Raw genomic sequence first — 12146 nt, forward strand, 5'->3', positions numbered from 1 at the left:
CTTGGCTTAGTACGGTATGGCTAGGCCTCGTTAGGCCTTGTTAGGCCAGGCTCACTTTATGCTGCGTGTCCATTACAGTTTAGGAACTGGGGTAGTAACTATAGTAACGCAGTGTAGGCGGAGCCGTGACGTCATCTTCAATGCGAAACACAAAACCAACATCAGCCGTTAGCTGTTAGCCCTCAGAGCTCACAGCTCCTCATATCTGTTCAGAAACTAGACAAAAGTGAAACAAGTACAAACCACAGACTGCCTGTGTCATGGTGAATACAGTCGCTGCTTTATTTATATCTGTATAGGCCGTTGTTGTGAGTGTGGACGGTCGGAGCATATACTGCGTTAGCTTAGCCGATCTCCATTCAGAAAACACGCATTTTAAAAGGTTTTTCGCCTGCCGTCTGTCTGCAGACTTAATTCATGGTTTTTACTAACCGGTATCAGTATGTTGTTACTTCGGCATCATTTTGAAACGTGTATTACAATTAAATCACGGTCAAATATGTTCATTTTGTTGTAGTTGCCAGCGATTCTCTCACTAGCATACTCAGCCGGGAGCCAGAAAAACTGTGAAAAAGTACCCACTAGCCGGAACTACCCCTAGTGGAAACGCAACCAAAAACAGGCACGGCACGCTTAAACCGCGCTGTAGTGGAAATGCGCCATAAGTGAGCTTGGTGTGACTGCCTTGACCGTATTGTTCTTGTATGGTAATGTTGTATTGTTTTGTAAGCGTACTGTTCAATGTATCATAGGTCCAATTTATAGTCACTTTATATATTAAAAGTTTTAGCTTGTATTGTCAAATGATACTTATACTGTCTGTTATGTGTGATTGCACCTTCGGGAATGCTTGGAATTTTGCTGTACTCTGTGTAGTGACAATAAAAAGGAATCTATCTAATCTATCTATCTGTAAAGATATCTAAAATAAGAAAAGCCATGAATGAGCTCTCACCTGTGTTTGTGGATGAGGGCGTTGAAGGCCATGCCGTCCCTCCAGCTGGTGCTGAAGTTGTGGATGTTGACGTTTGGATACCTGCACAGGAAGAGGAAAACTTCATTTAGTGGTGCACTGTTTTACATTTTCACTTCACATCCCATCATTTAGAATAATTGATCTAATGGGAGCATCATCACTACAGAGCACACAGGACAAAAGCTACAAAGATTGAGTACAAATCTGTTCAATTTGTGACTTCTTGGAGATGAAAAGAAGGCAACAGGGCTGATGGGAAATGTAGTCTCAATATTGATTACATTATATTACATTACATGTTACTTGTTAGACGCTTTTATCCAAAGCGACTTACATACTTAATACTTGGAGTGATTTGGGGTGAAGTGTCTCAGGGACACAACGACATGCTGACTGCAGTGGGGTTTGAACCTGTGCTCCCCTGATCCAAACACCAAGGCTCTACCCACTGCGCCACACGCCTCCCACAAAGTGGTTTTAACTCTCACCCTGCGGTCTTCATCTGACACCAGAGCAGCAGAGCATCTTTAGCAGACTTCTTCTCCTTGTTGTCCTCCGTCTCCACGCTGATGTCCTGGATCTGAGACACACAGATACACACAGTGAGTACAACATAACATGTAAAGACTTTAAATGAGAAAGACGTCCAGCTATTGTAAAATATGCAGCTTTTTAAATCATACATTTGAAGAAACTTAAGGGAAGAGTTGGATTTCGGTTCTTAATTGTCTTACTGGGACACTAAGGCAAGGCAAGGCTAAGGTTGATAGAACTTTATTTATAGCATTTGAAGAAGGATTTCATGCAGCACTTTTAACTCTCTGTTAATATTGAGTCCTTCTGAATACATCTTCCCTTGTTACAGAATTGAATGCAAATTCTAGATGCAATTATATTTGTCTATCCATGGATAAAAGCTCATTTTATATATTACAACATTTCATCAAAATAGTCAGAACCATAGTAAACAATCATTTTACATCAAAACATTATACATAAAACATTCATCATGTGCAGATCCCTGCTGCGGTTGCACATTATTTTAAATGTTGGTTGTGTTTGTGATATTAAAGGTTTGAATGGTGCTGTGCAGAGATTAAGAGAGTACACAGTGATCACAGCAGCATGACGTCTTCCCCTCTTGCATACGTGTGTAATCCATTCAGAGGGATGTCCTCCGCTGACATGACGCGTTCACTGTCTGTCCTCACTGTCACTCTGTCATAACATCAACACACATCTGCACTTCCATACTTGTGAGGATGCAAACACTTTCCAAACATGTCCTCACTTTCTAAAAAAGGTCCAGACTGTCAAGAAATGTCCTATTTTTTCCTAATTTTCCAAACATTTCAATTAAAATAACCTTATTTATTAAAAAGGTGCACACTTTGTAAACATGTCCTCACTATAGAAACCCTACTATATCTTAATTTTTGCAAATGTCAATTGTCCCATAATGTATTTGCTTTATAGATTTACCTTTCAAATGATGTCATCAACATGGCCCAGCGTTAGAAACACGCCTTCAAACTTAAGAATTTTTTTTCTAAAACAATCGTCAATTTTAAAACTATCTTAAGCTCTAATAAAAGGTCCCCTCAAATATAGTACAAGAGCACGCACACACATACACAAACATATGCAAACACACACACACACACACCACATCTCACCTTCATTGATAGCGCCCATCAGTTTCAGCCTGACAAAAGCATGAGTCTCAACTGAGCCACAATCAGCATCAACACCACCAATGCATATTACATATAACACACACACACACGTACAGAAACAAGCACATACACTAGCGTGCACACACACACACACACTCAAACGCACACACTGTGGTCCTGCTGTCAATCGCTTCCATGTCATCCACTGCAGGAATTAAATCCACTAAAAAGAGTTTTTTAATCCTTACGGCTTATAAAAGCTAAATCCTTTCCACCCAACTGTTCTCTGCCCTGATGACGTCATCCTCATCGAGATACACAACCACACAACCACTCAACCACACACAGTGTAATGACGAGTGTGACACTAAAGACACACAGTGAAACACACAGTGTGATGACAGTCTCCTAAACAGGGCTGCCATGCCTTTGAAGCAGATGAAGGCCTTCAAGGACTCAACAAAACGAAAAGAATATAGCAATTCAATAAATGTTTTGCATATTCAAAGCTAAAGTAGTTGAAGGTTTTCTTCTGATTGTTTGAACTGTGAAATATAATTTAGGATTGTTCAATTCTTTAGCAATAATCAGTTACAGTTAAAACATTTGACTTAATTCCTATTATTTTTTGACAGCACCTGGAAACTTGATGACATCCTCCTCCATCCTTAATTCCCATAACATTCCCATGATCCTTCTTGTCATTGGGATGCTCTATGCTGTGGGGGTTGTGTGATGTTACCTGGAAGCGCAGGATGATGGTCCAGATGAGGCCGAGCACCAGGCGGTGGTTCCCGTCCACGATGTCGTGAGAGCCCATGTTCTCCAGGTGAACCCTCTGCTCCTTCAGGAACTGCAGCGCTTTGTCCACGTTCTCCAGGCAGTGGATACGCATCCTGCCTTTGGTGGGCTTGGGCTGAAACAAAAACACAAGAGGAACATTTAGTATTATTAATAAAACATGTAAGATGACCTGGAGGCAGAATTCTTTTTTGTGATTAGTGAGTCTCCTGATGCAGAAGCAGCTGCAAAATTACACTTTTTATTGGCTTCGATGTGGAGTAAGAGTGCTTTTTATAACGTCACTTTAACTAAACAATATCACTAAATCATAACTGAAATATAAACATCCCAAAACTGGGAAACAGTTGTTAATATTAGAGCAATAAATAACTCCAAGTAACAAACGTTCACATAAATATTAACAAAACTACGGCCATGACCTGCACACGGATCCAACATCCAAATATGTTTTTTCTGCACAAAAACAACCAGGACCAAAAGGTTCTTAGTAGGAAGGACCGGCTTCATGAATGTAGGACTAACACATTGTGGGTTTTGGAGTTTTATGGGCTTTGTAGAAAAAATATAGAACATAAACGCTTGGATGTTACTTTTAAGATAAAACATTTCCTAAGATGTCCTCATTACCTTAGTGAGAATAATTGAATCAGAAGCAACAGAGGAGATGAACAACATGATCCCATAAAAGCTTCCTCTGCAGTGAGGACAGATTCCTCGGCTGCTCCTGGAGGCGTTTTGGCTCCAGACAAACCCTCAAAGTTACTCAATGACTTCTTTCACAACACTACCACCCCCCCCACTGTTATTCTCTGCATTCATCCAGATCACCACTTCACTATCACTCTGCTTCTGCCAGCTTATTATAACTAAATATCCGTCTTTCTCTCTCCATTTCCACACATTCTTCCTCTCTCTTTTCCTCCGTTGGTCATTTGTCTCTCTCTCACTTCCTCCTCCAATGTGCCACAGATTCTCTGGCTCTCTGCTCTGACAGAAAGCATTCAAAAACTGTAAAAATAAAGCGGAATAAATAAATGATATTTTATGTGAAACAATTAAGTCATTTCCTGGCTGGCTGTGTTTTCTCTCTGTGTGTGTGTTTGACAGGTCGTGAAAAGACCGGATGATGCAGGGAGAAGAGGCTGGAGAGACGCCAGGATAACAAGAGGAAGAAGGAGACCTAACTGACCTCAATATATTTATTACACCACATTTTTCTTATATTTCTAGCAGTATATAAAAGGTTCTATATAAAAGTGACAGATTATTTAGTCATTCTAATGAGTTTCCTAGAAATGTGTTCGACTGAAACTCAATAAACAAATTCCTCCTGCAGCTCCACCGTCATAATAACCCTTTTAAGAAGTCTCCTGACACAGAAACATGTCATATCCAACATGACAGTCTACAGCAGCCAAGAGACAATGTTTAAAGTTGTTTTAAATACTTTTTTGTGGAAACTAGATGCTTAAAAAAAACCTTTCGGAGATTTTTTTAAAAGCAAATAATTCTATGCACAGGTGGAATCTCTTACAAAATGTTCATATTTCTCTTAATGCATAATCCAGCAATGTGGTACAAAGCCCAGTTATTATTGATATAAGTGAAGTGAACACACTGAGGTACACAGATGGAGGCGAGTCCTGTTAATGAATATGAGTCATAAAGGCTGTGGTCAAACAACCAGATAAGAAGAGTGTGTGTGTGTGTGTGTGTGTGTGTGTGTGTGTGTGTGTGTGTGTGTGTGTGTGTGTGTGTGTGTGTGTGTGTGTGCGTGTGCGCGTGTGCGCGTGTGCGCGCATGTGTGTGTGTGTGCAGCCAGAGAGTGACAGAAAATGAAGATAATATAGAAGCAGGTCATTTTGCAGCAAGATATCTGAGTATTTCCTTAAAATGACAAAGTTTATCGCTCATATCTTTTCAGTTTGTTAATTAACCCCCGAGCCTGTTTTCCAGGTCTCAGGCTCAAAAATGACATTCCCAGAACAAATGACCATAACTTCACTTCTAAAAGGGGAAAATTAATAAAAAAAAATCTCAAAGTAATGATAAACCTGTGAGTTGGATGTAGAAGTGTCAGAATCAATATAGATTTTTTTTAATTTAAAGTAAATTCAGATTGAACATAGTAAAAAAAATTTCAATTATTGTGTCCGTCCAAAAAAAAAAACATTACTTACAGTATAGTGAAAACCACCCTTGAATGATGGGATGGTAGACTAAAAGCTTTAGGAATCCACACTATAACATAATAAGTACCCTGTATCAAGATTGATGCAAAACAAGTGAAATTTGACCTTTTTAGAGATATTTAGCAACAAAAAACACTTCTGGGGTCATTTGGGTGGATTTGACCTATCTCTGGCCCCCCTTGGTCGATTTTGATGATTGACACGTAGCCAAAACAGGAAGCTGTCATACACTCTGGAAGCTATCATTAGCAGCTAATATGAAAACTCAGTTTTTGACATAAAAATGGAATTATGGATTATCAATATTTTTTCAAAGTGACAGAAACATTGGATTAACCTATGGATTAACCTTCAGCCACGTTTTTCTCGTTTTAATGCCATTGAACACGACTTTTGATCAGAATAACAGCTAAGGTGAGCATATCTCCGTGTTTTGCTACCTAAAGCTACGTCGTGTGTTGTCTGGTTTTGCTTCCCCTGTTATGTCACAAGTTCTGATCGCTCAGTGATGATACTTATATTTCTAGAATCTGTGGAATCTCAGCTTGCTAGCTAAGCTTGTTTGTGCAGATCCGATAAGTATATCGATCGATTTATACCGACTTGTGTTTTGTTTCGGTAAAGATTGTTCATATCGTTAGTTAGCTGAGTTTCTTCCCGTTAAGTGAGTATGACACATTAATAGTTTATTACATTTTAAGAAGCTCTGAGACACAGTTTCGGGGGAAAAACGGGGAAAAAAGCCGGCTTAACAGGTTAAAGAAAATAATAGTTATCGACCTGCTTTTGCACCTTCCTCTCCTCTGCTGCCCTTTCAAAAGAAAAGCCCTCAGTGTGCACTCACCAGCCTCTCTCCGGACAGGACCTCCAGCAGCTTGATGAGCGAGCGCCCGTCCCTCAGGTCCATGTACAGGTCTGTGATCCTGCAGGAGACCCTGGACAGGTGGGAGTTCACCCACTTAGTGAAGGTCTTCTTCTGCACCGCCTCACGCTCATCTGCAGAGAGAGAGGTCAGAGGTCAGTGAGGAAACAGGAATTAAAGCTATAACAAAATGTAAAGACTAGGAGGAAACTTGGGAATTTAGCATTTGCAGACCATTTACACACAAACCTATATTACATTACATTACATGTCACTTGTTAGACGCTTTTATCCAAAGCGACTTACATACTCAATACTGTGGACAATCCCCACAGGAGCAATTTGGGGTGAAGTGTCTCAGGGACACAACGACATGCTGACTGCAGTGGGGTTTGAACCTATCCACTGCGCCACACGCCTCCACCGATATAACACGCTATGAAAGGGAAAACCCTAAAAAGCAGAATAGGGCCCGCAAAAAATGTGCATGCCCGTTTCTCAAAGTCCAATGCGATGTCTTTAACTGTCTTGTTTTGTAAAATGTTCACTTTAATATGATATAAAATAAAGAAAAAGGCAAACTCTAAATATTAGAGAGGCTGAAAACTGCATTTAAATACATTTTTTTATGAATACGAATTAAAAGATTGATCACTTGGAGTGTCTACGTGTTTCCTGTGTGTTCTGAACATCCCATAAACTCATTGTTCCTAGAAAGGCGTGTGTGTGGGAGAGGTTTCCTGTGACACACACACACACACACACACACACACACACACACACACACACACACACACACACACACACACACACACACACACACACACACACACACACACACACACACACACACACACACACACACACACACACACACACACACACACACACACACACACACACACACACACACACACACACACACACACACACACACACACACACACACACACACACACACACACACACACACACACACACACACACACACACACACACACACACACACACACACACACACACACACACACACACACACACACACACACACACACACACACACACACACACACACACACACACACTTCCTTGGCTGTCTCAGTTGCCATGACAATGGACAGGAGGAAGTTGCATAAGGAGGAGAGGGCGTGACACCTCTCCCACACTCACAGTATTTTACACACACACACTGAATAGAAAGTATTTTTCTTCTGTAAAGTAATTATTCAAAACAGTATGTTGCTCTTATCCAGCCGCTGATGTTCTAATAAACACACACACACACCTTTTGTATTTTTTATAATAAGCTTATTTTAGGGCCGTCATTTGTGAAGTTAGTCAGAAGAGATTTGCATGACTTCAAATAATTTACATCATCAGACAACTGGAGCCAGCTGCAGAGTTAGAGACACTGCATTAGCACATTATCTAATACATGTGTGGTTGAATTAACTCACTTTTCATTATTGCTGGCGTTAGGAGTCAATTCATGTTTGCTTTTTCTGGCAAATCTGCATCACTCAGGGCTCAGTGAGAAATATCCCAGTTCTCAGATAAATCACGTTTTTTCCCAGTTGGAAACATGACTGTATTACTATACGTGTCTGCATGCATGAGGTGAAGGTCTCAGTTTCTTTTCTTGATCACAAAGCATTATTCTTCCAGCCAATGACACCGTTTACAAGGCTGTTTTTTTTCCACTAAACTAAACTGAATTTGTCATGTAAAAATAAGTACATTTTTTGGCAAAAGATGGACGATAGACTGATGCTCTACAACAGTTCCTTCACAGTGCACAAACTCGGTGCTGAAAAAGAGACACGAATGAACTCAGTTTGACCCCTGAAAGGAAACAGGGGACACACACACACACACACACACACACACAAGTGATAAGAACCCCTGACTGTTTTATACATGCAAACAAATATTCATGACCTTCAGTGTGTGTGTGTGTGTGTGTGTGTGTGTGCAGAGGGACAATAGCGTCATTGTTCGCTGGCATTCAGCAGCTTTATCACTCGGCACAAACACACTATGGAGGATTCCTCGTATCACAGTGGAAGCAGAAATATGTGGACAACAAGACGACACGCCGCCAACAATCTGAGAGTTATCTGAAGAGAGAAGTAACATGGACGCCTGCACGGAGCCAGACACACTAAACACGCTGCAGCTATCAGGGGGAAATCCTTGACTATAAAACTTCCTACAGACACACACCAACGACAAATAGAGTCTTTTTGTAAGGGCCAGTGTCTTTTTTCAATTCAGTCGAGCAGGTGAAAATGGAAGGGAGGCTCGTTTTGGACGTGCCTGTCTATCCTTAACTTTATAGCAATGGGGCGGCTGTGAATAAAACCAAACCCAACTCTAATTGGCTTATTAAAGGGGCAGAAACTTTGTGATTTTAGTCTTCGCAGACCATTGACATGCACAAAAACCTATATAACACACTACAGGAAAGGGGGAAACCCCAAAGAGCATAATAGGGCCTCATTAATGTCTATCAGACAGCGCTAAGTCATCATTATGTATAGCCTTCATATTAATGGAATACATTATTCCTTGTCTGGTTTATGAAAATAAATGTTAGCTGCAACTGCATGGTATTACATCATCTATCTAACAAAGGTCATTTCAGGTGACTGTGGGCAAAATAAAGTGATAATGCTAAGCTACACACACACACTCTCCCACAAACAGCTAAGCAGAACTCAATGTCAATGTCTTCAATTACTTTCAAGGATACTGTTGAATCCACATCACACAGCCGATTGTTCGTGCGTGCGTGTGTGTGTGTGTGTGTGTGTGCGTATGTGTGTGTGTGTGTGTGTGTGTGAGGAGAACTAAGGTATTAACGGGATGTCTTTCTGTAGGTCAATAACCCAATTACCGCTTAGCATGACCTTAACCTGAGGAAACACACATGCCAGACCATTTGGTTGAAAAAAATAATAACACACAGGAATGTGCATCCTGAACATCATGTGAGGTGCTTCATTCTTCGTATCATCGTGTGAATGCATCCCTCTCCTAAATCACACAAGCAATTGTCAATGCATCATGGGAAGTCAAGGTCCAGATATGACAAGAATTAATAACCGAGTTCATAGAGGCTCTCACACACACACACACAGGGACACACACACGGACACACACACAAAACCGGGAACGTTTTATGTTCTCAATTACTAGTTTCAAGTGTTTTTCAATACATTACGAAGTTCATTTGGTAAATGATGGTCCCATTTAGAGTAAAATAGATTATAAAGCAGTGTCTAATTGAAGACTAAAACACAAGATGGCGGTGGACACATTTTCGGGTTTGACTAATGCCAAAAAAATATAAGAAAATGTAGGAACAGCAAACAAAAAATGACATATATCAAACACACACATATCAGTCCACAGCTGTGTTCCCCTGGGTTGAATTCTGAAAACACACACTCTGTCTGGACTGTGAGTAGTTGTGTGTGTTTGTGTTATTCAGTTCAGGAATACATCTTTAATTTGTTATTATCCAGAGCAGGTCTACACACACATCTATACATTCCTGTGTGTGTGGGGGGGGATTTTGGGGGAAACGTCTGAAAAGTTAGTTATGTTTTTGCAGTTTACTCCCTCTTCCAATCACACACACACACACACACACACACACACACACACACACACACACACACACACACACACACACACACACACACACACACACACACACACACACACACACACACACACACACACACACACACACACACACACACACACACACACACACACACACACACACACACACACACACACACACACACACACACACACACACACACACACACACACACACACACACACACACACACACACACACACACACACACACACACACACACACACACACACACACACACACACACACACACACACACACACACACCCTGTGGGAGATCAGGAATGCTAGAATCCAGGAATTGCAAAACTAGAAGTGTGTATTTTGATAAGGTTATACGATCGTCAGTGTGTGTTTGTTTTAGTGTGTGTGATGGTTAGTGTTTGTGTGAGTGCCGTTGTGTGTGTTGGTGTGTGTGTGAGTGTCGTTGTGTGTGTTTGGCTAAAGTCATGCGATCCAGCGTGAATGGCCCAGAACTGGGTTACATTTGGAAACACAGCACAGACACGGGAGACTGAACAGAGCTGTGTGTGTGTGTGTGTGTGTGTGTGTGTGTGTGTGTGTGTGTGTGTGTGTGTGTGTGTGTGTGTGTGTCCCTCTGTTAGTGGAAACAGATGTTCGATATGTTCGGCCTGTCTTACACACACAGACCTCCTCCTCTCTCACTGACACTTTTGAGTGTTAAAGAGTTATTCCGTGTACAACCATAATTAAAGTCTCCATTGTGTTAGTTTCTTTTTGACAGGAAAAAAAAGCTCTACCTAAAAATATATAACCTGCATCACAGGTGCCCTTGACATTCAATCAGGAATGAATTTCAATATTTTTTAAAGGAAAATATCTTCTTCTACTTTGATGGTTTCCCAATAAAGGATATGAGTTATGTGTATTCTTGTTTAGTATAATAGATGTGCAGAAGGGAGATATTTAACACACTGAATTTCAGGTATGAACAAAAGAGCAGCCAACAAACTGAACTGTAGGATTACCTGTAAAAAAATGCTTAAATTAACCTACATTTCCTTAAAAGAAGGCGTAGAATAAACAAAACTCAGGAAATAAAAGCTATGAGTTTCATCATGGTTCCAAAACATCCTGCAGTCAGACAGCAGGACACCGGCAGATCCCTCAGCCAATCACAGGACACCATACTGAGTCCCAGCCAATCACACTGACCTATGGTAAAGTCTGAAATCTGAGAGCAGAGTCTGAATGAATGCAAACTCTCACACACACACACACACACACACACACACACACACACACTCACACACAGTGCTGCAGTGTGTTCCCATGGGAGCAGAAAGTGAGGCAGAATGTGAACAGAGGACCATTGAGAGTGAACACTGCCTGATTATCAGCCGGCAGACATATGTCCCGCACACTCAGCTCATTTCAGACAAAACTGTTTGGGTCCCGTCCAGATCCAGTCTCTTTAAACCCCAGACCAGGCAGGATTAGGGCTTTGGGTTGGGGTTCATCTGGAGTTAAAATAAGGCTAATCCAAATTCAAAGTCCTATGAGGAAGTTAGACCGACCGTACACATCTGGAGGAGTTAGTCAGACACTGGGTGGGACAATGTGGAGTCTCCAATGTATGAATTTGAAGTAGCTAAACTTACATTTTGCGAAATCGTCATCATTTAAAAAGAGGCCCTATTGTGCTTTAAGGGGGTTTTCCCTTTCTGTAGTGTGTTCTATAGGTATATGTTTTTGCATTTAAATGGTCTGCAAAGACTAAAATCCCTGTGTTACCTCCAGAGGGAGTCATGGGTATTCTTTGTTTACTTCTGTAACATAGTGACATCACTATGTAACACTTGCACTTCTATTGGCTAGCGCTCCAACACATAGTACGTGATACGGATTAGGGACGGGACATCTCTAAGCGGTTGACCAATCACAACAGAGCCGGCCAGCTAACCAATCAGAGCAGACTGGGCTCTGGTTTCAGACAGAGGGTGAA

The 12146-nt window shown here is 41.1% G+C and overlaps 1 protein-coding gene across 2 annotated transcripts in view; it reads right to left on the reverse strand.

Moving 5' to 3' along the window:
• sptbn1 (spectrin, beta, non-erythrocytic 1) overlaps positions 1-12146 on the reverse strand; it is a 117975-nt gene that overhangs the window by 43292 nt on the left and 62537 nt on the right. For both annotated transcript variants that reach the window (XM_034135969.1, XM_034135968.1), the window contains 4 exons: positions 6493-6644; positions 3395-3568; positions 1465-1556; positions 956-1036 (listed from right to left, as the gene is read on the reverse strand). In XM_034135969.1, coding sequence (XP_033991860.1) covers positions 956-1036; positions 1465-1556; positions 3395-3568; positions 6493-6644 — 499 coding nt within the window. The remainder of the gene's footprint in view (positions 1-955; positions 1037-1464; positions 1557-3394; positions 3569-6492; positions 6645-12146) is intronic.

Source organism: Trematomus bernacchii, unplaced genomic scaffold, assembly GCF_902827165.1.
Source record: "Trematomus bernacchii unplaced genomic scaffold, fTreBer1.1, whole genome shotgun sequence".
NCBI lineage: Eukaryota > Metazoa > Chordata > Actinopteri > Perciformes > Nototheniidae > Trematomus > Trematomus bernacchii.